This window comes from Penicillium manginii (genome assembly GCF_028828005.1).
Source record: "Penicillium manginii strain IBT 31320 chromosome Unknown utg000004l:1.0-7231830.0:1.0-7236170.0, whole genome shotgun sequence".
In the NCBI taxonomy this organism is placed as follows: domain Eukaryota; kingdom Fungi; phylum Ascomycota; class Eurotiomycetes; order Eurotiales; family Aspergillaceae; genus Penicillium; species Penicillium manginii.
This window is the reverse complement of record NW_026643105.1, coordinates 6,331,440-6,354,819: the sequence shown is the minus strand read 5'-3', so window position 1 is coordinate 6,354,819 and position 23,380 is coordinate 6,331,440. Positions and strand designations below refer to the sequence as shown.

The 23,380-nt window shown below is 49.0% G+C and overlaps 11 protein-coding genes across 11 annotated transcripts; 4 read left to right on the top strand and 7 right to left on the bottom strand.

Moving 5' to 3' along the window:
* Nucleotides 1–120: 120 nt before the first annotated feature.
* On the top strand, nt 121–1,985 carry N7533_006080 (uncharacterized protein; the record flags this gene model as incomplete). Its single annotated transcript, XM_057102730.1, has 3 exons — nt 121–804; nt 866–1,448; nt 1,507–1,985. The coding sequence occupies 3 exons, from the start codon at nt 121–123 to the stop codon at nt 1,983–1,985; spliced, it is 1,746 nt and encodes a 581-aa protein (XP_056962360.1).
* Nucleotides 1,986–2,527: 542 nt separating this feature from the next.
* N7533_006079 (homocysteine S-methyltransferase family protein) lies at nt 2,528–3,632 on the top strand (the record flags this gene model as incomplete). The annotated part of the gene is made up of 2 exons (XM_057102729.1): nt 2,528–3,424; nt 3,492–3,632. The coding sequence occupies 2 exons, from the start codon at nt 2,528–2,530 to the stop codon at nt 3,630–3,632; spliced, it is 1,038 nt and encodes a 345-aa protein (XP_056962359.1).
* A 141-nt stretch (nt 3,633–3,773) lies between these two features.
* N7533_006078 (uncharacterized protein) lies at nt 3,774–5,411 on the bottom strand (the record flags this gene model as incomplete). The annotated part of the gene is made up of 1 exon (XM_057102728.1): nt 3,774–5,411. One exon carries the CDS (start codon nt 5,409–5,411, stop codon nt 3,774–3,776), a length of 1,638 nt encoding a protein of 545 aa, XP_056962358.1.
* Nucleotides 5,412–6,386: 975 nt separating this feature from the next.
* Nucleotides 6,387–7,759, bottom strand: N7533_006077 (uncharacterized protein; the record flags this gene model as incomplete). The annotated part of the gene is made up of 4 exons (XM_057102727.1): nt 6,387–6,668; nt 6,722–6,916; nt 6,969–7,404; nt 7,473–7,759. The coding sequence occupies 4 exons, from the start codon at nt 7,757–7,759 to the stop codon at nt 6,387–6,389; spliced, it is 1,200 nt and encodes a 399-aa protein (XP_056962357.1).
* Nucleotides 7,760–9,108: 1,349 nt separating this feature from the next.
* N7533_006076 (uncharacterized protein) lies at nt 9,109–10,281 on the bottom strand (the record flags this gene model as incomplete). The annotated part of the gene is given in 3 exon segments (XM_057102726.1): nt 9,109–9,769; nt 9,781–10,211; nt 10,243–10,281. The coding sequence occupies 3 exon segments, from the start codon at nt 10,279–10,281 to the stop codon at nt 9,109–9,111; spliced, it is 1,131 nt and encodes a 376-aa protein (XP_056962356.1).
* Nucleotides 10,282–10,519, bottom strand: N7533_006075 (uncharacterized protein; the record flags this gene model as incomplete). The annotated part of the gene is made up of 2 exons (XM_057102725.1): nt 10,282–10,358; nt 10,381–10,519. 2 exons carry the CDS (start codon nt 10,517–10,519, stop codon nt 10,282–10,284), a joined length of 216 nt encoding a protein of 71 aa, XP_056962355.1.
* Nucleotides 10,520–11,529: 1,010 nt separating this feature from the next.
* N7533_006074 (uncharacterized protein) lies at nt 11,530–14,748 on the top strand (the record flags this gene model as incomplete). Its single annotated transcript, XM_057102724.1, has 4 exons — nt 11,530–11,774; nt 11,852–12,122; nt 12,239–13,926; nt 13,977–14,748. The coding sequence occupies 4 exons, from the start codon at nt 11,530–11,532 to the stop codon at nt 14,746–14,748; spliced, it is 2,976 nt and encodes a 991-aa protein (XP_056962354.1).
* A 654-nt stretch (nt 14,749–15,402) lies between these two features.
* N7533_006073 (HPP family protein) lies at nt 15,403–16,249 on the top strand (the record flags this gene model as incomplete). The annotated part of the gene is made up of 2 exons (XM_057102723.1): nt 15,403–15,609; nt 15,758–16,249. 2 exons carry the CDS (start codon nt 15,403–15,405, stop codon nt 16,247–16,249), a joined length of 699 nt encoding a protein of 232 aa, XP_056962353.1.
* A 370-nt stretch (nt 16,250–16,619) lies between these two features.
* On the bottom strand, nt 16,620–17,985 carry N7533_006072 (glycosyltransferase family 69 protein; the record flags this gene model as incomplete). The annotated part of the gene is made up of 3 exons (XM_057102722.1): nt 16,620–17,035; nt 17,097–17,322; nt 17,395–17,985. The coding sequence occupies 3 exons, from the start codon at nt 17,983–17,985 to the stop codon at nt 16,620–16,622; spliced, it is 1,233 nt and encodes a 410-aa protein (XP_056962352.1).
* Nucleotides 17,986–18,347: 362 nt separating this feature from the next.
* Nucleotides 18,348–19,094, bottom strand: N7533_006071 (uncharacterized protein; the record flags this gene model as incomplete). Its single annotated transcript, XM_057102721.1, has 1 exon — nt 18,348–19,094. The coding sequence occupies one exon, from the start codon at nt 19,092–19,094 to the stop codon at nt 18,348–18,350; it is 747 nt and encodes a 248-aa protein (XP_056962351.1).
* A 508-nt stretch (nt 19,095–19,602) lies between these two features.
* Nucleotides 19,603–21,975, bottom strand: N7533_006070 (uncharacterized protein; the record flags this gene model as incomplete). The annotated part of the gene is made up of 5 exons (XM_057102720.1): nt 19,603–19,737; nt 19,790–20,146; nt 20,209–20,480; nt 20,545–21,707; nt 21,764–21,975. 5 exons carry the CDS (start codon nt 21,973–21,975, stop codon nt 19,603–19,605), a joined length of 2,139 nt encoding a protein of 712 aa, XP_056962350.1.
* Nucleotides 21,976–23,380: the final 1,405 nt, after the last annotated feature.

The window sequence follows — 23,380 nt, the reverse complement described above, 5'->3', positions numbered from 1 at the left end:
TCCCCTCACGCATCTTAACCAGCCCCGTCCGAGCCCAATCTCCAATCACTACCCCGGTACTCGCCCTTCTAACGAAAATATACTATGCGATAGCGTCCTATTTTAAAAGAAATCGCAATCATGACCAAAGACAGTGACTTGTCGCAGTCATCTCCAAATGGCAACGATCAAGCTACCCAGCGTCTCAATCAAGTCACCTCGCATCTCTCCGCAGAACCACCAAAGAAACATACAAAGGAGAAAGACCCAGCATCTCGTCTTCCAGCAGACCATTCCGATGTCTTAGGTCAAATTGCTGCTCTTCGCAAGATTGCCGCAACGCCAGATCCCAGCCACAGAGGCTATGTGAGGCAAAAACAAGCAGGAAAGCTATGGGTCCGCGAACGTATCGAGCAACTTCTTGATCCCGGTTCATTCACCGAGATAGGCTCTGTATCCGGAACTGTGACATGGAAGAAGACCGCACCGATGCGCGAGGAGCCCGTGTCTTTTATTCCGAGCAATAATGTTCAAGGGGCGGGTATGCTCCGCGGAAGAAAGATTCTGCTTACGGCGGACGATTTTAGTATTCGTTCTGGACATGCTGATGGTGCAAGTTCCGGGAAGACGGTCTACGTCGAGAAATTGGCGATTGCGCTCCGGATCCCTGTCGTCAAGCTTGTTGATGGGAGCTCTGGGGGTGGTAGCGTCACAACTATCAAGAAGGAAGGGTGGAGTTATCTACCCCATGTGGCTCCGTTCAAGCCAGTCATTCAACAGTTGAATATGGGAATTCCTAATTTGGGTGCTGTTGTTGGACCAGCTGTATGTCACACTGATGAGGGCTAAGCTTTATTTTACTGCAAGGAACTAACGGTTGGTATAGATCGGCCTTGGAGCCGCCAGAGTGGTCTCTTGTCATTTCTCAGTTATGGCAGCAGACATTGGAGCTCTTTTTAATGCCGGACCAAAGGTTGTCGAGGGCGCGACATTTGAAGAGGGGTTGGATTTCCAGGATTTAGGTGGCCCCATGGTTCATTGTATGAATGGAACGATCGATAACTTAGCTGCGAACGAGGCCGAATGTTACGAACAGCTACGCACAGTGTTGGGATATCTCCCAAATTCCGGGAGTGAGGCTCCACCAATTATTCCATGCGATGATCCTGTGGATCGAGAGGATGTCGCTCTACGAAGTATCATTCCGCGCCGACAAGCTCGCATGTATAACCCTCGAACAATCATCACTTCGGTTGTTGACCAGGGCTCTTGGTTTGAGATTGGGGCCCTATGGGGCCGGACTGCTATCGGTGGACTTGCGCGCTTGGGAGGACACCCTGTGGGCGTGATCTCACTGAATTGCGAAGTAAACGGCGGTGCACTTGACGCAGCCGGGAGCCAGAAATTGACCCGGCTGCTCAAAATGTGCGATGTCATGAACCTACCGATTCTGCAATTCCTTGACGTTCGTAAGTTTTGCGATCTCTTCCTCACTGTTTTTTCCAAGATAAGTCTGACATTGGCTAGCCGGCTACGCCATCGGTACCGTCGCTGAACGCACCGCAACTATGCGCTGGGGAGTGGAGTTAGCGAAGACGTACTACACTACCACCATGCCGATTTTCAATGTGGTGACACGCCGTGTATTTGGTGTTGCAGGAGGTGTGATGCTTGGGTCTCGCGACCCCGTCATGCAGGTTGCCTGGCCTTCCGGTCAATGGGGCTCCCTGCCACTGGACGGTGGAATTGAGGTCGGGCACCGACATGAGCTGCGCGAGGCGGAGAAGATTGGAAAGAAAGAGGAGAGATATAAGGAGCTCGAAGAGGAGTATCTGCGTCTGATGAATCCTGTTCGAACCGCGAATGCGTTTGGCGTCGAGGAGATTATTGATCCCAAGGACACCAGACAAGTTTGTTGTTCATGGGCAGCGCATGTTTATGAGGCTCTCATGAAGGAGAGAATTTCCGATCGAGCTTGCGGTAAGATCCATCCCTCTTTTGCTTAGTAGATGAGAAGGATCGGCTTCATCTGTATTCGATATGCATTCGAAGTATTCCAGTTTAATGCTATAGAACTTTGAAGATTTGAAATTTTCTGTAGACGAGCGATTGATATTGGGAGAAGTAAACTGGGCATCTCAAAAGGCTCAAGAAGTATACTAGTATTATTATTGGTTGGCAATGAGTCTAACAGTCTAGTAGGGCTGTTGATTAAGCCTTCCAATGTTGGAGGTTTGATTTTCAGTCCTTCGTGACTAGTCCCCCTCTTTGTACTATTACTACCTACATCAGGCCTTTCGATCAACTTCAATCCGAGCCCCCAAAATTCCTACAACCTGTATGATGAAGCGCTATAATACCCCAAGAAATCTGCAAATATCCTTTTCCTGATTGAAAGAAACTAATGTCATTTTCTCCGTTTTGACGGGCGACTTGGAGTGGTGAAAGGATTATGTAACGGGATCTCCCACACTATCAAAAAGAGCAACACCCCGCCTTCCAACTACAACCACCTTTCCAACCCAAAACTCATACATAAAATTGCGCAATGGCCTCGGTACAAATCCTTGACGGTGGTCTAGGGACATCACTGCAGGACAAATACGATGTGAGCTTCTCCAGCACAGACACACCTCTCTGGGCCTCGCACCTCCTGGTCTCAGACCCCGAAACGCTGAAAGCCTGTCAATCCGACTTCGGTGAAGCAGGCGTGGATATTCTCCTAACCGCGACGTATCAAATATACACTGGCGGCTTTAAAAGCACAAAGACAGCCGAATTCCCACAAGGTATCCCGGCCTCTGAAGTCGGTCGATTCCTGCGGACAGCGGTGGAGGTCGCGGAAATTTCGAAAGTGCGCGATTCTGCAAAGATCGCTCTGAGCCTTGGTCCTTACGGTGCTTGTATGATTCCCGGACAGGAGTACGGGGGTGTTTATGATGCAGAGCACGATGACGAGGAAAAGCTTTATCAGTGGCATCTGGAGAGGTTGCGGCTGTTTCAGAATGTCGAGGGCGAGGACTTGACCTCGCGGATTCAATACGTTGCTTTTGAGACATTGCCGCGGTTGGATGAAGTGCGTGCGGTGCGGAGGGCAATTCATGACTCGGGAATCACGGCGCCCTTTTGGATCGCCTGTGTGTTTCCTCGGGAAGATGAGTGTCTTCCCGATGGGAGCAACGTGGAACAGGTTGTTGAGGCGTCGATTGCTCCGATAAAAGGCGCACTTGTGCCGTTTGGAATCGGTATGAACTGCACAAAGGTTCATAAGCTTTCGGGGTTGATCAACAAATTCGGGGCTAGTGTGAAGGACGCAATTGCTACAGGTCGTGCCTCGACAGTTCCGAGTCTCATCCTGTACCCCGATGGAACGAATGGAGAGGTTTATAATACTACGACGCAAACTTGGGAGAGGCCAGAGGGACAAGGTGGCAATCAGGATGTTGTAAGTGCGCTCTTGAATAGGCGGTTCGATGACTTTATTTTTAGAGGGTTTACTAACTCGTGAATAGCGCCCCTGGGAAGTCCAACTTGCGCAGCTCGTCAACGATGCAAATGCAAAGGGACCCTTCCAGAATTTCATCGTAGGCGGCTGCTGCAAAGCCTCGCACAAGGATATCAAGAAGCTCCAGGAGCAGTTCACCGCTGTATAAATAGAAGATTTAGATAGAGGATCGGCTACGAAACTGCCAGGTGGTTGAAAATTAAATGTATCAATGTGTTGAAATTGAAAAAATCGCTGTGCCTTATTGACATGGTATCGTGGTATCTATATACAAAAATGCGAAAAAAAACTAAACAAGCCAGTCGAAGAAACGTCCCCAGAAAGTGGTGCTGGGAGGTTTGCGAGGCGATATCTCGCCTTCCTGTAGACGGCCGGACCAAAGGTCAATAGCAGAGGCCCGCACAAACTTGGTTCGATGCCAAAGCTTCCAGGCGATGATCGGCACAATAAAGATTGGGATACCGATGTAGGAAGCAACAAAGCTGGAGGTATCCCAGTTGCCCTTCAGGAAGACGGGAAATCCTGCGACCAGGGTGATAATAGTTGAGCCAATGAAGCCAAACCACGCCGTGTATGGTTGAAATGGCGCGGCCCAGGGCAAGGTATCGCGAGAAACGCCCTGCGCTTTCATACCAGCATAGAAGCGGATGTAGCAGTAGCAGAGCGTTGCCCAAGCGATAAGCCCAGCAACTGTGCTGAGATTGAGTAGCCAGTTGAATGCTTGCGCGGCACCACCTGATCCAAGACTTAGATAGGCCAAGGGGCCGAAAAGCCAGGATACGATGACAGCAACGTAGGGGACACCCTTCTTATTGCAGCGACCGAAATATTGAGGGAGTTGGTGATCAGTGGTCATAGCCACAATCATGCGCGAACCAACCCAGCAGTATGAATTACCCGCGGACCAGGCAGCGACCAGAATGCAAGCATTGACAATGGACGGTAGAACACTGATACCGGCTTCGGTAATTGCAATGACGAACGGGGAGGCTTTCGCGTTGGATGCGGCATTGGTAAGAGCAGAGGTTCGAGGATCAACGATGATTCCAATAAGGAGAGCACCGAGGATGTAGAAGAAAGCAATGCGATAGGTCACGCGGCGAGCAGCCTTTGGGATAGCACGGTGAGGATCGACCGACTCGGCCGCGGAAATGACGACGGTCTCAACACCGATGAAACTGAATGAGGCGTTGACGAAAGACGATAGAAATCCGAGAAAGTGGCCCGCTGGCCCGGTAATACCGTTGTAGTTTGTCCACGGACCAGGGTCGTTCCAAAAGCGGAATCCGATGGTTTCGTGATTTGGTCCACCACCACAAGTGATGACAAGAGACACAATCACCAATCCCAAGAAGCAGAGGACCTTGATGGCTCCTCCGATAACCTCTGATTCTCCATAAAACCGGACACTTCCCAAGTTGATTGCTAAAATTAGCACCAAGCCAACTGTAATCACCACAGCCGGCGATATGTCGCTCCAATAGGAGACGATGACTGCTGCTGCGCTCACTTCTGATGCAATTGCAATTGTGTAACAATATCCGTATGAGATAGCGAGAGAGAAACCGACAGCGGGGTCGATGAAGCGTGTGGCCCAGTGAGGGAATGAACCGGCGGTTGGAAAGAGGGTAGCTAGCTCGGCGATACTCTGCATGACAGCCCACAGTACCATTCCGACAACGATATACGCGAGCAACAGACCAGCAGGACCAGCCTTGGCATAGGCAGATCCAGTACCGACGAATAAACCAGTACCGATACCACTGCAGAAGCCGATCATGGTAACATGGTAGTTGCGTAGACGTCGCTGGGTGGCACCGCGACCACCAACATTGATCTGGAGCTCATCCTTGGGGTTGGCATCGAAATTATCGAATTTGGCGGGATCAGCCTGGATGGTGTCCTCGGCGAGAGTGGACTTTTCCATCTTGCTAGATGGTGGTCGGTCGATTTGAAGAGGGGAGAGGGGGGGGGGGTTAGGGTATGCTCAGAGCTTCCCCACGCAACAATTGAGAATCGCCAAAAAAAAAAAAGAAAAGATGTCAGAAGGCAAAGACCATGTGGGAGACAGCTCTTTTTGTCTCTTGGCCCGAAACCTTGAGCCGGCGCAGATCACGACATCGGAGTCTTTTTTCGCATCGTTGGAGCTCGTCTCCACCGTACTTGAAGCCATTGGGCGAGTCGCGCCGAACGCTCCACTTTTTATTCTTTTTGCGGAGGCCAAACGGGGATTTTTTTTTGCCCGATGGCCGCAGGTGGCAAGATTTGGATTTTTCTGGGGCTGCATTCATGGCGCGTTATTTTGTTGATTGATTTGGAAAAAAAAGGTGGAAGTGGTGCCCGGTCACGACAGTCAATAAAAATGTAGCCTATACTCGGTCATGGGTAGTAGGGCTATGGGAAATCTGCCAGAGTAGATCTCTGGCCCCGATCCTCGACCAACCGCTCTCTAACCACGGAGCTCTTTGTTGTGGTAAAATAAGCATTGGCCCGTTTGAAGATCTCGGAGGACCAAGCGAGGCGGCCAAAGGCGCTAGCTAGGACATGGGGTTGGTCCCAGCTATGTCGATGCCTAAGGACGGGTTTTGAAACTCCGCTGTGATTACTGACAACTGTAATCAGAGGGATGAACTATTTTGGCACTGTGCCAAACGCGATTCCTGGGCATTCCCTAAGAGATGGGAAAATGTTCCTTAATCACATTAGAACACCATTTCACAGCGACCGCCCAATTGGCTGGCGATTGTACCATGGGAGGGTAGATTGTCGGACCATTGCCTTGGGGGGAATACTAGGCGAATTGCTAGAATGTGAGCTCCCTCTACGTTCAAAGATTGAACCCATTGCAAATAAACATGTTCACATTTGTATCGTACTGAACCATGGGTTCGATTTCGTGCCATCAAGTGAGGACAAACCGTTGCTTACCAGCCACACTTCCCTGGTACTCTGGGTCGGGAGTCTGCTTCTTCTTATCAGAATGGTTGATGTGTTCCTTCAGTCCTTTCCCAAAGTTGACCATGCAGAATACCATGTTAACAATGGTGATACCGAGTAAAAGTACCGCCAGTCCAGAAAATAAGGTTAGAGAGACTTTAAAGTAAGCTAAGTTATTACTTTTCGAAGAGGAGTAGGTTTGTCGAATCACTAATACGAAGCTCGCCGCAATGACAAGCTTAAAAATCTGGAATGAGGGTTAGCATAAGTTGACACACAACCACCAGATTGAGTCCCTACCATAACGACAATAAGCGACTTCTTCTTCTCCAATCGACAGAAGCGGGCTCCCAGGATCAGAATCACAATCGATACCGGAATCATGGCGACTTGCAATATGAAATCGCTGTCCTTGAAATCGTTCATCGCAAGTATAACTTGGAGTTGTGTGCCGAATATGAAAAAGAAATCGAATTTGAGTAGAGCAATATAGACCTATGAGTAGGTTAGCTAGTGGTCGAACATTTCTCGAGAAGACGCTTCCGACCTGATATGTAAAATAGCGGCGGTTCATTTGCAGATCGGCGCTCATACTCTGGTAGATGATCCACGAGTTCTCGGCTCGCAACCTCCACGTCACGAAGATCATCAGAATTGTACAGACCCCAATAAAAACGGGGATCAATATGAGCTCTATTCGGTAATGTTTCCAAAGTAGCTCCCCGGCCGCTTCGCTTATTGAAAGACCGCTGATGGTTTCTCTTATCTCTCTCATCTGGACAATTCCGTAGACGAAGAGCCCAAAATTGCAGAGGCAAAGTCCGACCAATTGAAATGTATTCCTGCGCTTCAGCGCATCGTATGAAAGGGCGAGTTCGTAGAGAAGAGCGAAGATGTAGAGGCCAAGGAAAGACCGAAGCCGTAATGTACCGACATTGTTGTCATCTTCGTCGAATCGCCTCGAAACGCTGATGAACACCCAACTGTACAAAAAGGTCATGTTAGAATTGGCGTGTCTCAAGATAGGGAAAAAGAGGGCATGGTGCTTTACGTTTCAATCCCGACAGTAAAAAGTGTCTCGAAAATTCCAATAAGAGCAAAAAAGCGAGACCAGAGGGTATTAGGGAAGTAGAATTTGTTGCGAGAAGGTTTGGAAGCGGCGGATCGACCTTGAGGCGTAATTGGATCGGCTGGCGCATTGAAATCGTCGAGCTCAACATATCGACCATTTATGTGGAGCGCCGACTTCGAGTAGGCCACACTTGATCGTGCCTTATTCGAGACAGACTGAAAAGGGGCGGCCATCGCTTTAGCCACTCCATCGCCTTCATGTCGCATGGTGTCGACAGAGTTGTCGAACAGAAAAGTCGTGACAACACAACAACAACAACAATCACAACAAATTCAGGGGATCCTCATCAATATTGACAGTAATTTATTGCCTGCGACGTGTACGCACTGCCATGGCCTGGGCATGCCGAAACGGGCACTGTGGAGACAGTAGTGCCGAATACGAAATTAGTTGCCTGGAACAGCTTGGCCAGGCTCCCTTTGAACTTCATGCATATTAGGGTAAGGGGCTTGCATGCTTGTGGCTAGAATGGCTATATCTGAGTAGTCGCCCCACAGAAATTCTCAGACAATTTAAGTAAACATTATTTTTAGCCACGATCTTAATGTGTTGCTTTCGAATCATGTGACCCCTTTACCGTGCTATTCTTTCGGCCTGAAGCGCAAGGCCGTGGGACCAGTGTCAAAGACTGAATGTCCATTATAGTGCATCGTGGGCAACCTGTTCAGTAAACGCATTACAGTCATTTGTACCTAGGTATTGGCTCAAGTGAAATATAGAGGGACCGGTCAACTTACAAGCCCTGGCCTGACCCAGCGCTCGCGAACCGTGTTCATGGAAGTCCCTGCCATGCACCTCTGAACCTTGGAAGTTCTCCAGCTCTTGGCACATGCATATGCCATCACGCAAGAAAATAAAAGGTACTCCGTACTGTGCTCTGGTTTCTTTTATAATTTTATCAATACTTATATCCAAATTGACTGGATATCTTTTTTACCTACTAGCCCTACTAGTAGGTGTAGGAAGAAGAAAGAAGGAGGAAGGAAGGAAGGAAGGAAGGAAGGAAGGAAGGAAGAAGGTGAAAGTAAGACAGAAGTAGGCGAGGTAAACAAACCATCACGGACAATTGGCAGGTACGCGGAGATCAGGAAGGCACTAGTGAATGGCACCGTCGAGCTCGGAGTACGCGGGATACAGTACAACAATATTTGTAGGCACCTGGGCGAGTCACTGGCTAGGTATACATGCCTTCAAGTTGGGAATATCTTACATTGTACTACTAGTACTAGTAGGTATACAAATGCAAATGTCGAGCGAATGTATAGACTACCTACCTAGGTACTTAGGGCTAGGTGCTAGTAGTGCGCGTGAAAAGTGCCCAAGTGTTACTATGTTCTGTTTATTCCGTACCTACCTAGGTAGATACATCAATGCAGCAGAGCTGTCAGCCCCAAGGCATCACTGGCACTCGTCAACCTTGGAATGAAACGCCCAAGGGAACGATCTTCGCGTGAAGATGCATGAGACGCGAGGATAACGTGTAAGGACCTGAATCCCCTTCCTGTTTGTGCCCCATTTGAAGTCGATTCAAAATGTTGGCTCTTCCCGAGCCAAGCTAATTCTCATTGTATTTTTCGGTTACTTGATGCAGTTGGTGATCCTCTTGATAGCGCACCAGAGCCTCTACTCTCCAGGTAACCCAATCAAAATCTTCAGTGCCCCCTATGGCGGCGAGGAGACCGCCAAATAGCCCGAGAAATACTTTCCAATCACTAAGATCGTAGCCACAACAAAATCGGAACTTGTGGATGATTCTACCATTCCTGACTATCATGGCAAGATGCGGATGCCCATTGGCTTCAAAACATTTAGCGAAAAACTCTTCGTCCTCGCCAATAGAATTTTCGCACGCATAAAAATCAGCAACCGGTAGTAGAACAATCGGCGAATTGAATGCCCCTGACTTTGAATCGGTGTGTGCCCACTCCCAGTCAATGATTCCTGTAATGTTGAATTCATTATCAACAAGTATTTGTTCTCCTTTCTCGTCCGCATGTTTCAAGTAAAACTTCTCGTCGTCAGTATGACTTAGAGAGCAGGCCTTCGGGGCTATTTTGAGGAGAAAATGATGAACCAAGAATGCATCAACCGCCCGATCAGCGTACAACTTCTGTCTGTATATCAGATCCAGGATCAATTGAATATATGCGGTGAAGTATTCCTTTCCTTTGTGGAGGAATAAGGACCGAGCGCTTTCATCTTGGAACCACAATAGTCTGTCAGAGACTCAGGAGCGAATGGCCCAACATCATGGATCCCAGGATCGTACATAGAGCCAGTCATAGCGAAAGGATGAGTCTTCAATCCCATGTTAATATTTGAAAGCTGAGTAGTTACCTTCTTTCTTTGCTCAGGAGTGGCAAGCGACCAACGCAAAGAGTTTCCAGGCAACCTTTCCATGAGAATGTACCCAACGCCAACAGGGTTGTTTTCACAGAAGTTGTACTCGAGCACTTCTGGTACTGGAATTGAAGTCGCACTCAAAAAGCGCAGAGTTGAGACTTCGCTGCGCAGGATATAATCTCGCAACTCTGCTGGCGGAGAAGTGACATTGGATCTCCGAATTCGCCCTAACCAACTGTGTCCATCGACAAATACTAGTTCAATATGATAGTTCTTCCCCCTCCCCCCCCCCCAATAGCTGAATTCCGTGTTAATCTGTCATATTCAAGTTTTTGTGGTATAGAACAAGCGAGACCTGAGGCTTGAGAGATAAGCGCAGAGACATTTATTCTACTGATGAGGATGGTAATCTCATCGTGCTCAGCTTCCTTTTGCAGTGCACGAAGGTATCAGTACCGGTCCCTTATTTTCTTTTACTTTTCACTTGTCTCCCATCGCGGACAGGTGTGGTAGCTTAGTCCCAGGTGTTCCACACACCGATGACGATTGCACAAAATACATTCACCATGTGTGCGAACGGAGGCTTTATTGCAATCTTCAAAGTCACAGAGCCACAGAATCATTTGCTAATCTTGTCCGAGTTACAGAACAGTTTTGCTGGTGGGGCGATCCGGACTTCTATTTATGCGTCTGGCCTTGATGAATGCACCACGTATACTTTACTGGTGTTCACCGCCAGTTAACATATGACGACTGCGTCCACTTCCTTAGTGAAGTTGATAAATTTATGAGCTTGGTTAAAAACCCTCGTGGATTCTCACGGGCGTAGGTATACTGCTATTCATGTGGCAACTACCCTAGGGACCAGGATAGCACTAGTGAGCAGAGTGGGGAGTATATTAGCAAATAATCCTTGTTCTAGAATGTCTAGTGGATCTGCCGAGGTACTTCGTACTACTAACTATTAGTTACTTACGGAGTAGTACATAAAGTTGACTTAGAGTTCGATTACTAGTGGAACACCCAGGGCTTCTCTGGTTCGTGAATCGATAGGTACCTAAGTACGGAGTTCTCCGTGCCTAAGGGGGTACTTAGTGTGACACTGGCAGACCAAGAGTACACTAGTGCTAGTATCACTGAATAGCACACTCTACTACAACAGTTCTAATGCTTCAGATACCATTCGCATTAGCATTTCATAAAATATGCGAGGAATTGACTTGGATTGCATAACTGCATACTCCGTACATAATTCATAATCCAAGTCACATGCCGATCATTGCCATTCCCATCCAGAAGTCCGCACTTCGGATGGGATCGCCCTCAGTCAGATCACCACCTCGTTGGACTTTCGGGTCACTCGCGTTCAATCGCGCCGATCACTGCACCCATATCCGTCAATAGCGTGAGGATTAACTTGAATTATCTGACACTAGCTCGGCTTCCCCTCATCCGCCCACAATTGGCCAGTGCACGCCCGGAATAAGGATTTTCGGAAATCTTAATGCTCTATGTCCTCGGGAGAAACCTTTTTTGACTTCTACCTGCCTGCCACCCCTCAACGCGCCTTGACTCGCGAATCCTCTCTTTTACACCTCCTCGAGTCCCGATGCTTGGACGGCCTTGATAACTCATGTCCGACCCGATCCGACAAGATGCCGTTGACGGCCCCTCGCCGGCCTCCACCGAGGACCCTGTCTCGGCCAAGGAGACGTCACCGGTCGCAACATCACGAAAGTTGCCCGGATGGCTGGACCATTTCAATGCGCGCGATTTAAAAGTCCTATTCCGATGCACTGTGGCCGCTTGGGTTGCATCTCTACTGATCTTCATCACTTCGTCTCTGAAAACTATCGGGACCGCAACTTTTTTCGCTACGTGAGTGGCCCACGATGTAGCATGCCCGTGCGGCGATCGCGACACGGTCGACTGACTCAATTGTCCTTTATCATTAGACTCGTTCTTTTCATGGTTCCTCCGTCAGGAATCGTCTTCATCTTTATTTTGGGAGCTTTCACCCTCATTCTCGGCATGGCGCTCGGCTGGGCCTGGGGTGTCATCGCAATGAAAGCTGCTTTGGCTGCGCGTCCGGCTGCTGAGACTAATGCTCAGCTACAGGCCCTAGGCCAAGAGGCTTATTCTATATCTAATTCAACTGGTCAACCTCTTGCATCTGTACAGCAGGTCCTGGTTTACGAAGGCTGGATGTTGGACGTCCGCGTGTCGGTCATCTATTTTTTCTCTAATTTGTCTGATGGTCTACCTTCTTGTGAGTTGCCGTCTATCGTCATTTGAAACCGAATTAAATAAATGAATTTCACATTGCTGACCTTGTCTCACAGGCACGCCTGCGAGCTCAAAATCCCAAATTTGTCTTGCTCCAGATCTTTGGAACAATTAGCATGGATGTCTTCTTGACCGTCGGACCATTGCTTCCATCATTCACCGGTACTATTCCTAAAGTTCTGGTTGAGCCCGCTGCCATTGGAATTGGGATTGGCTTGGCTTCATCGATTCTGTTATTCCCCAAGTCCACTTCTGCTGCTGTCCTGGATGACATGGAAGGCATCGTGAGGTTACTCAAGGGCCCTACGGATGTTACTTATTCCAGTTTATTTGAGGGTGACCCCCTGGATTTGAAAGGCCTGCAAAAGCTAAAGATGAAAACCATAGGTGCTTATAAGAAGATGGAGCCCTCGCTGGGCTTCCTGCAACTTGACTTCTCTGTTGGCCGCTGGAACGCGGATGATGTGAAGAGCCTGAAGGAGCCATTGCGACAGGCCTTGTTATCTAGTCTCGCGCTATTGGAAATGCATATTGCTCGCTTGGGAGGGAAAGCAAAGGTTGAAAAGCTAAATTCCCTCACGCTAGACCGTCCATGGTCGGCGGAATCGGAGAAGAGCGACAAGCAGCGGCCTCGAGAGATCGGTATGCGCCAGCTCATGGAAAATGTGAATTTGATCAAGATCCTACGAAGCCCAGAGCACGAATCTCTGCGAATGGATATGCTCGACGCGGTTCGACCTCCAACCAAGAAGATTCTACCCATTTGCCAGGAAGCTAGCAATGTTATAGCGGATTGCATTCATGCCGTCAATTCTGCACGCTGGTTTGGAAAGCCTTCACAGCAACGCATGGACGAGCTCCGTGAGCGCAGCGCCTCCGTACTGGAGACATTGCAAGGACTCCGATCAACATTTGCCTCCGAGACTACTGAACGACTCCTGGATACATATGCGGAAATATTCGGCGAAGATGGCTGCCTGAAAGACACCAACGATGAAACTATGCGCAAAGGCCAGGGTATCATGATGGGGATGGGATTTGAAGAACAGATCCTAAGCATGATCGACGGCTGGGAAAAGGTGCTCGCGCAGCTCGTGGCGTTGATGAAAGAGCGCCAAAAGGTCCGTCTTTGGCTCCCACGCGGCCTGCGCTATGCAGTCAACTGGGTCTTCCACAAGAAAGCCGTCGCCCCTGTTCAAGCTGCGCAATCGCCTTTTCCCGATCCCGACGTCGTTGAAGCGCAGATCAATGCCGCCCAACAGAGTCTGCGTATCAGTCGAGGTTACAAGGTCAAACAACGCAGTGGACTTGGAAAGGCTATACTGGGAACCTACCATTGGCTTATTTGCCCTGAGGGTATGTACGCGCTGCGTATGGTGGTTGTAACTATCGCTTGTGGAGTCCCTGCCGTGATTCCCAGCAGCGCAGGCTTCTACTATCGTGAGAAGGGCCTATGGGCACTCATCATGGCTCAGACCAGTGTCGTGATTTACATGTCTGATTTCTCACTCTCGTTTGTGTCCCGTGCCATCGGAACTGTTGTTGGTGGTCTCGCGGGCTTGGTCGCATGGTATATCGGCTCGGGTATTGGAGATGGAAACCCCTACGGCCTAGCTGCGGTGATGGCTGTTGTGCTTACACTGCTAATGTGGGGACGTTTGTTTGCGCCGCTGGTCTTGTTGCAGGCGACCATGATGTGCGGAGCGACTTGCATCCTGGTCGTTGGCTACAGCTACGACGATACGTGAGTTACCTGCTCTGAAATAACCGAGAGCATGACTAACAAGATCCTAGACACATTCCTTCCTACGGTAATCCTGGCTGGGGATACAACGTTTTCTGGAGACGACTTGTACTCGTGTTGGTGGGAGCTACCGCCGCTCTGATCGTACAGATCTTCCCGCGGCCACCCTCTGCAGCACGTCACATCTGCAAGTCACTCTCCAATGCGCTCCGGTCCCTGTCCGATCATTATGCCTTGCTGCTCTCGTGCTGGGGCCAGCCCGACCGCGAAGAGGGACTCGTCGCCGAGCAAATGGCCCTGGACCTTGCCCAGACCCTCACATCTCTTGATGGGCCCGTTGCCCTGCTACGCTTGGAATTCTCTAGCTCGCACTTTGACAGCGAGTGCCTAGCTCAAGTCAAATCACTGTGTCAAGAAATGAATCAGCACATCGGTCGCTTATTATTCCTCTCATCATCTTTACCGGAGCAATTTCAAACACGACTTGCCCACCACGCTGGTCTCCTCGACCACCGCAATGTCGGCGATATTATGGCTGTTCTTGGTGTGGTCGAGCAAGCTCTGAAGACCGGAGATCCCCTTCCCGAAGTTCTTCCCACTCCATTGTTGAAGCGTTGCTTCGAGTTTTGGAAAGCTCATCAGGTTGAGATTGCATTGAGCAAGGATCTGATCCGGGATGAAAACTATCGCCGGTTCTGCGTGGCAGTCAGTTCTTACCTCAAGTTCCTGGGTGCGGTGGATGATCTGGTGCTGGTGATGAAGGGCACCCTTGGCGAGTCACACATCGTCAGTCGAGAGCTGCTGCATGATCTTGCTGTATAATGTATAATATAATCATTCTTTACTCCTTTCATACTACAATTGAGAATTTACTTGAGCCGAAAGAGGTACATCCCTAGGTATGTCGGTGGTATACGTAGTAATTAGTACAATGATTTGTACGCATCTGAAGATTTTTTTTTTCGATAATAAACAAAGGGTCTCTTAAGTCGCGTATCAGAGTCAAGCGCGAGGCCAAATTAGAGTGGAAATTACTCAAGTATCGACAGCAAAAAATGAAATTCTTGGCATACATTTCCATTAGTCAAGGTAACCCCGCACGGTCGAACGGAGCAACCTTGGAAACCGCCATGTCTACGATAAAAACAACCATAACAACCATAACATCGAGAACATTCATGATTACCTATTTAGATATATTTGAAATACATTTCAATCAACTAGATTTAACTAAATGACTACATTTCAACATCTATCTACGAATTCCCCCTACCAAAAGTGTATTCATCGGGATCCCCCGATGTCTCCAACTCTGCACGCATTTCCTTCTCCGCACGAACTTTTTTCTCCTCACCCCAAACCGCACTAGCGCAACGCCTTTTGCATTGCGGCATTCCGTGCATATAATTTCTCTTCTTTCGAGACTTCGCGAATGCGCCTGTTTTCCACCTCTTGGCCATCCCAGCGTATTAAAATATGTCTGCATCGCGTCTATCCCGCCTCCCGAATTGGGTTAGCCACTGGCTCGGCTACCGCGCCGAACCCGTGAAGCCACTCCCAACATACCAAGTCGCGGCCTGGTCTTTCATCGCGGCCTTTTGTGGTCTGTCGGTGGTACAGGGACTATTTAATTACTCAGAGTACTTCACATCGCGCCACGTACCTGGGATCATTGCCTCATATGTAAGTTAAACTCTCCCGCTACGGCCCTCTGTCCCTCGGTCTTTGTTAGGTACCCATCGCCACCTTGACGTATACTTCAACTTCAGCATGAACTTGTTTCAACCTTGGAATAAGTAGTATGAATATGAATACTAACGAAAACAATCAGGGTGCATCGGCAGTCCTCTGCTTCGGCGCAATCGAAAGCCCCCTCGCGCAACCTCGTGCCTTGATATTCGGCCATTTCTTTAGCGCCTTAGTCGGCATCTGCATAACAAAGCTTTTCAGCCTCATGCCCGACGAAGCCCGCTTCCAATCACTGCGCTGGCTCGCCGCATCCCTCTCAACCGCCACGGCTATAGTAGTCATGCAGCTGACCGGAACCACTCACCCCCCTGCCGGTGCAACCGCGCTACTCCCAGCAACCAACGACGAGGTCTGGAACCTATCTTGGTACTACCTGCCCGTGGTACTGCTCTCCTCGACTCTACTTATGGTTTGCGCGCTATTGCTCAATAACTTGCATCGTCGGTATCCTGTCTTTTGGATTGCGCCGGCGCCACCCAAAGCTGCGGCTCCTCCACCAGTGCCTGCGACAACCCTTTCCGTGAAGGGGGATGCAGAGTCTTCGCAGGAGAAGTTGCCGAAAGATTCTGTTTGAATTGGTTGGTCGGCCGTTGGTTGTTAAATTGTGCCAATGACCTGGAACCCATTTGATGGATTTTTGGGATGCCTAGAAGGGGTAGGACTGATATCGTGCTGCAAGTTGGCTGCACTCAGCATTTACCACGTTCCGTCGATCATAATGTGCAACATGCGGGACTTGGATTTAATTTTGATCATAATCTCGATATACCTACTACATATAGCGTGCATTATTGGTGTATACCAAAGGGGGTGAAAAGAGGAATCAATGAATTTCAACACGAAAGAAAGAAAACTCCTGAATACGCTCACAATCAGTCCTCCAACCCAAACTCTATAACTAAGATGCCCAAAAAAATTAACCCCAATATGCAAGAAAGCAACAATCATACATGATACCACCCATAGGGATGTAATATCTGCATCTCATTGATGATACAAAAAGGCCCAGGCTCCTTATTCTTCTCGGATAGAGCGACCCAACGAGAAATTCGCGATCGGACAATTCTCTCCTTAATCCACGTCAGACTCGTCCATCGACGGAGCCGGTTCTCCCACAGTCCCTGGAGGATCCTTCGCGGGGTGAGCCAGTTCACGACCGGATTCACGGCTACGTACGCCGGACCGGAATAGCCCACTCGCACGAGCGGGTTGAGATAAACGCCTTTTTGTTTCGAGAGGGGGTTATCCGCATGGATCAGGCAGCATTCAGAGCCTTCAAGATGGGATTCTGCGAGGGAGTCGGCGATTCCACGGAATTCGAGTGGCGGGGATGCGGTGAAGGGCGCGGCGGGCATTGCGACTTTGTCTCGTTAGATGGGATGGATGGATGGAAAGGCAGGGCTTGACTTGAATTGACTTACCGATACCATTCCAGCAACTTGTCACTGGGACCGGTGACATGCTTTTCATGGCGTAGCGAGACACTGGATCTTGGAAGAATGGCCAGGTTGACATGACAGCTTCATGGCCGCTCACGTCACGGAGAGCAAATGTATCGTAGTAATTGGGTGGTTTGGAGAAATCGAGCGAGCAAGCTGCAGCGTAGTTTCCATCGTTTGTGTCGAGTAACTCGAACACGTCGTTTGCCTGGACGAAAGTCAGTTTGCAGTGCTCGAGGAGGAGAGATAAGGTAGGTTGAAGGGATATCCTTGTCCTTACGGTGAAAACGACATCGTTGAGGAAGAGAACCTTGTCAAAGGTGATTCCCTGCGCTGCAAGTTCCTGGAGCGGCTCCAGGCTGAGATTCCGAATGCGCGATAGATATGGAATTCGTCGCAGCTCTTTCTTCCCCGCAGGTGTAACAATCCAACCATGATCCCCCGGTGGGGCGGCGATCTCATCTTGATGTGTGACGGGCGATAAAGTGATGTTGCGGGGGATCTGCATGCGAGCCAACTCTCGATCCAGTTCCATCAAGGCCCCCTTGGTATTATCCCAGCTGCCACTCTCGTAAATGCTGATGTATAAGTTCTCGGGGCCGAGTTTCCAGGCAAGATTGACCAATGCCTGGCTCCAATGGCTGCGCATGATGGGTTCATTATTCCAGTTGACGCTGGCGATGTAGATTCGTTCTTTTTGACGGGGTTGTTCACGATAGCTGTGGTCATGGTCGGCCTCGGAGATGTTACGGAGGATCAGATGGAGCTCGATTAGATTCCAGAGGGCGAAGATGATGAATAGGGATCGGATGAGGCGGTTGCGGACCAGCACTCGGCGAAAGGTACGAGGGTAAGGAGTGAGTTTGGACATAAGGAACGGACGCCAGGGGCAAGAGAAATAAAAGATTGGGCATTCTGGATAAAAAGCGACTCGGACTTGAACGTGGATTCGCGTCTAGATGGGAAGGATGCCAAGATCGATGTGGGCTTGGAACTGGAAAGGGTGATGAATCTAGGGGTGAAGTGTGTATGTTTTGGTCTCATTCATACTTGATAGCCGATCTTTGCCGATTGTTGACAGTCAACTTTCAATACTCCATAGTCTACTCCATAGTCAATATTGGTCCAACTCAGCCTCCCCGGCCTAACCAGGCAAATGGAATTGGTTCAGACTATTATTATACACAAAAAAAAGGGGAGGGGAGGGGATGGGAGAGGATACCACGGGCCACGTCACCCCAGTAGCAATGGAGAAGTCAACACAGCGACAATCCACCAGGCCATCCGTGGTCTACCGACTCGCTTCGTTGCACTTGACTTGCTCGTTTCACTGGAGCTACTCGAACTCGTGGTGCTTGCTCCACTTTGCACCCAAGGCTGGCTAGGCAGCGTGTCGCTGCTCTCGCTCTCCTCCGCCGCACTGAGTAACTTGTTCTCTAGCTGCGCGCACTCCGATCGATCCGAACTCCGAGAGATACTATTTGTCACGGAGATGGGCAAGTCAAACACGGTATAGTAGTCGGTCCCATTCCAGCGGAAGGACTGGTGCATCGAGATGTTATACGCGCCTCGGGCCGAGTCGCCATCCCCATCCCCGTTGCCAACCAAACACTCGGGCCACACCCAATTGACATGTTTGACTGTGGAAGATGATTCGAGCTCAAGCACAGGGCCAACATAGCTCGAGTTATTCGACGGCTTTGTACCATTCGAGATGGTGAAGTTATGCGACAGGGTCTCCGACGTTAGGAACAGAGTGATGTTGTGGAAGAGCGTGTCAGCATTGGGCTGTGTCGATGGTGGCCACGGTAGTTTGCCATTACCAGACACGTCAATTGCGATTTGAAGATTATCTGCGCTGGTCAGTCGCGTGGAGACTTTTTTTCCAGGGGGGGGTTTGGGTCGGCTTGCCTCCGCCGAGCGGCGTATTGGGCTGTGGGGCGTCCACAATGGCCAGGCCCGGAGTGTACACTTGCCCATTGAGGATTGTGAAGTTGCCCATGATGGAGGTGCGAGGCTGCAGACGAGGATGGTGAAGAACTCGATTTGTTGAGAACCAGGAATTCGAGAGAAACCATTGAAACTCGCAATTCTCCATCCTGTTTATCGGGGATGTCGGGTGGCGCCAAGGGTCTCATCTCCGACGCCTCCGTCTCTTCCTTAGCGTTTCGGGTTTAATCAATATCGTCCGCCATTCATTTCGCCTGCCATTAGCGTAGGGTCCAGCTCCATATTATGCAGGGACTAGTATGCAGAGTTGAATGGTCGAGGCCATGGTTGTAGAAAGATCACAAATCCCCCTAAGAACCATAATTACCAATAGAGAAAGAACGAAGAGCCTTGGAGTGAAATCTCGATTTGTAGGTAGAATTTTGGGGAGCAAATTGAGAAGCAAGCGCGGTAATATATACCTAGGTATATAAATGGAGAAAAACTATCAAAGGAAAGGTGCAGGAGGCCATTTCCCAGACCTGCCTTCGACGAGAAATTACTCCCCATTGTAGGCCTGACCGGGTGGCAGTATGTATTGGCCCATCCGGATGTCCTCTGCCTTGATACCCTGCTCCTTGATATGCCGTGCGGTCACCGCGAAACGGAGTCCTCCATCGGGCACCACCTTGTGCTAAGAGAGAGTCAGAACACGACAACTTCCAAAGAGAGGAATGAAAACTAACCTCATAGTATTTCTGTAGATTCTGACCGTTCATCACGACCATATGTCCATGATGGAGCTCCATTTTGATAATGGGCGGTGCATCCGTCATAGGTCTGAGTATCTTCCGCCGTTCTGCATCATATTGGTCCTCGGTGAAAAGGCCCTGGTCGTATTGATCTTTGAGAGCTTTTCGTCGCTCATAGTCATGGCAACCAATCAGAACTGGATCATATTTTGTCAAGCTTGTACTGCCCTTGTCGCTTTTCCGTAACCCGGCAAAATATTTAGCTTTCATTCGTAAGAACATTGTGGAGCTGGCACCGAGAGATAGAGTGGCCACAGTAGGGCCCAGAACATCTTCGCCATCATCGTGATACTGGATAGATAGAGATTAGTGAGTGATCAAACCAAGATAAAAGAAGTGGCATGTATGCTTACGCCCATGTCCATGTCTGCCACGTAACAGACAAGCAAGAGTTCGTTGGGCTTTTGAAACTCATGATTCGATTCCGCCACTGTCTGCCGAGTGGCCCAGACCAAGCGACTGTGAGCAAGGAGAACATCCTGATGAGTCTCGCTGAATGATTTGGACTGCGTAGTGACGACGAATTTGTATGGGAGACCCTGGTATATCGTTAGTGAAGAACGATACGAACCTCCAGGATGACTCACGCTGTTCACAAGAAAATGCCCTGTCATTAGGCCTTTGACTGCACATTTGGTTAGCGAGGAACTCCATTTCCAAAAAAAAAGAAAAAAAAGGACAGAAAATACCTGGAGCGTGGGTAAGACGCTCTCGTCGGAGACCGAGGTCGAGTTCCTGAAAGCGTTGGAAGAGATAGTTCGGGCCACGATCCTTGGCATTGATGGCCGTGTTTGACACAATATGATCAACTGTGCCAATATTGTCGCCCCCAACTGAGTACCTGAGCCTCACATACGGTGCCATTGTCACTCTATCAATATCAGGCCCACTGGTATTTGGGGCGAATCGAGGTTGGTCGTAGAACGACTCGAGACCGCCACGAGGCATGGCGGCGTTTTTGCCTGACCTTGGAGATGAATGGGGAAAAATTTCTGGCAGTGCAATGACATCGCACACAGAGACAACTGGTCCGTCAACAAGGAGACTCCACGGGCAATCCAACTCGTTTTTTCGAGGCTGGGGCGAAACAAAGTGCTTCGCTGTGCACTTCCACCCACTCAGGAAGACACGAGGGACACATTTACGGCAGTGTGGACAGACGATTCCTTGTCGAGCATTCTCACCATGCCGCCAGAGGTCCCGATTTCTGTCCGAAATGACTGGAGCCTGAGGGACAAGATCCAGGGTTTCGGGCAAGCTATTCTGGTCCCATAAGAACCGATGTGAGAGGAAAACCGGGTCATACTCCAGCTCTGCGTTTACCGGCCCATCAATAAATTCCCAGAAACGAGCGCAATCTCTGTTCAGGCATGTCCAGATCCCCTTGAAAGTGCGGCAAGACCCCTGGGTACACGCATTGCATGTAATAATCTCGGGCCGGGTTTCGAAGTCTCGAGTCTCGGAAGGATCAGGTGAGTCCTTCGCGGCCCACCAACTCTTCCTGGTGAGGTCTACCTTCTGAAGACGCATTTTGTAACCGGTGAAGGCCCCCATCTTTTCGGGCCAGATATGGGTGATGATGAAAAGGTCCATCACATTGTACCGGTGCGGAAGCGAGCGGCCGATATCTCCGTTGCGATCACCTAACTTATTTGTCAGAGAGATTTGAAGTATTTTACATTTTATATTTTGTTCCAAGGTTGTGAGCTCAGATTTGAACGTACCAATGATGACACCGATTGGTTGATGGTTGGTGAAACTCTTCTGCACGGCCGCGTTGGTTCCCGATAGCAGTGTCTGGCTTTGCTTCAAAACTAAATTTCCCTTTAAGTCCTTTTCGTATGAGCCAGATCTATCGAAAGATAGTGAATATTAGCTTGGTTCAGTGAAGATTGATTGTTAGCGTACAATCGTGTGATTATGATTTCCTCATCGACATAGCAGCGTCCCCCACAGCTGTCGTCAATCAACAATCCAATGCAGCCCTTCTCCTTGCTTGAATATACGCCTGACTGATAGTGCTTGAACCATGGGATTGTCTCGCAGAGATCGGGACGAGTCTGAGTTTCAGTTAGTCCTTCAATTTTCATATAAGAAGTCGATGACATGCCTGGGCCCATGCCGGTGGCTCCCCTGCACATTCAGAGTTGTTTTCTTCTTTAAGAAGTTCCGGCTTCTGCTTCTTCGTCATTTCGTCTAAAGAGAATTGAATTCAGAGTTCGGATATAGCATCAGTACCTAGGTGTGAGGGACAAGGAATACTAACTTTGGTCAACATCAGCCTCCTTCCTCTTGAGAGAGGCAGTTTTGAGATCTGCATCGAATTTCATGGTGGATGAAATAAATCGGAATGATGAGAAGACTGAAAAGAGAAGTTGAGATGTAAGTAGGTCAGAATCTTCAGATGAAAGATGGGGCAAGTAAGTGAGTTGAATCATCTGGGTAAGTGGGTGGTGAAAGGATTAAGGAAAGGTGGGGATGTGGTAACGAGCAACCTGGGGAACCAACTACTACTGGTATCTACCTAGATAGGTACTAGTAGTATGACCTCGTAAGTACTAGTACTACTGGACGTTTCTGAGCTCATTTGCGAGGTAATCTGGGAAGGCACATACATTAGTCTCAGGGAGAGGATTCCCGCGGCGGTGCACAAGATCAAATTAGGAGAGGTACAAGGTTAAATAAGAGAAAGTCCAAGTCGAGGAGCCCTGGAGCATACTCGCTAGGTAGTAAGCTGTAGATTATATCTATACCTATATGTATAGTATTCCAAGGTTTCCTGGGATTTGTTTTGCCACCCCATGGATCGATTCCGAGTCCAAGTTGTGACCACAGGCCCAGGCCCTAAGATCCATCTTGACATTCCTAAATCTTGGTATAATGAAATGTAGAATATGGTCAAAATGCAGCATGATAACCATCATGATGGCGAATGAACAAGACGGTAGAGTGGCCGATGGGGGTGTCTTGGATGAGAAGACATAATATGCTGAATAAGAGAAAGGGTGGAATTTAGTCTAGTGGTTACCTGATGCCCAAGGTGTTATCTCATGATCTCCGGGAGCTCGCTATTCCTACTAGTACTAGTAGTAGCAGCAAATTATACATCGCCGTTTTTTAACAGGGACAAGCAGTTTTTTTTTTTTTAAAAAAAAGAAGCTTCCACATTCACTGACTGGGCGGCGTTAAATTCGAATTGAATGCCGGCTTGGTAGATATCTGTACCTATATAAATTCTCTGTAAGTACCTGCCACCCGCGTACCATCCCATAGCATGAAATTCAAAGGACCGGGCGTCATTTATGCGCTCGAATAAACTGTTCGTGTTGTGCTGCTTGTAATATGAGTCTTTTGAAACCAAATGCGAGGCCGACTATGCTCATGAATGACTGAAAAATTGATCATCACTGGCTAAGGAGAAGTAGAGAGAAAGCCAGATGCATTGAGAAACGACGAAGCTATTTGAATTGAGGGAATGAGACCGGTGAGCAGCAAACTATTGCTTTTCAAAAAATATCAACCGCA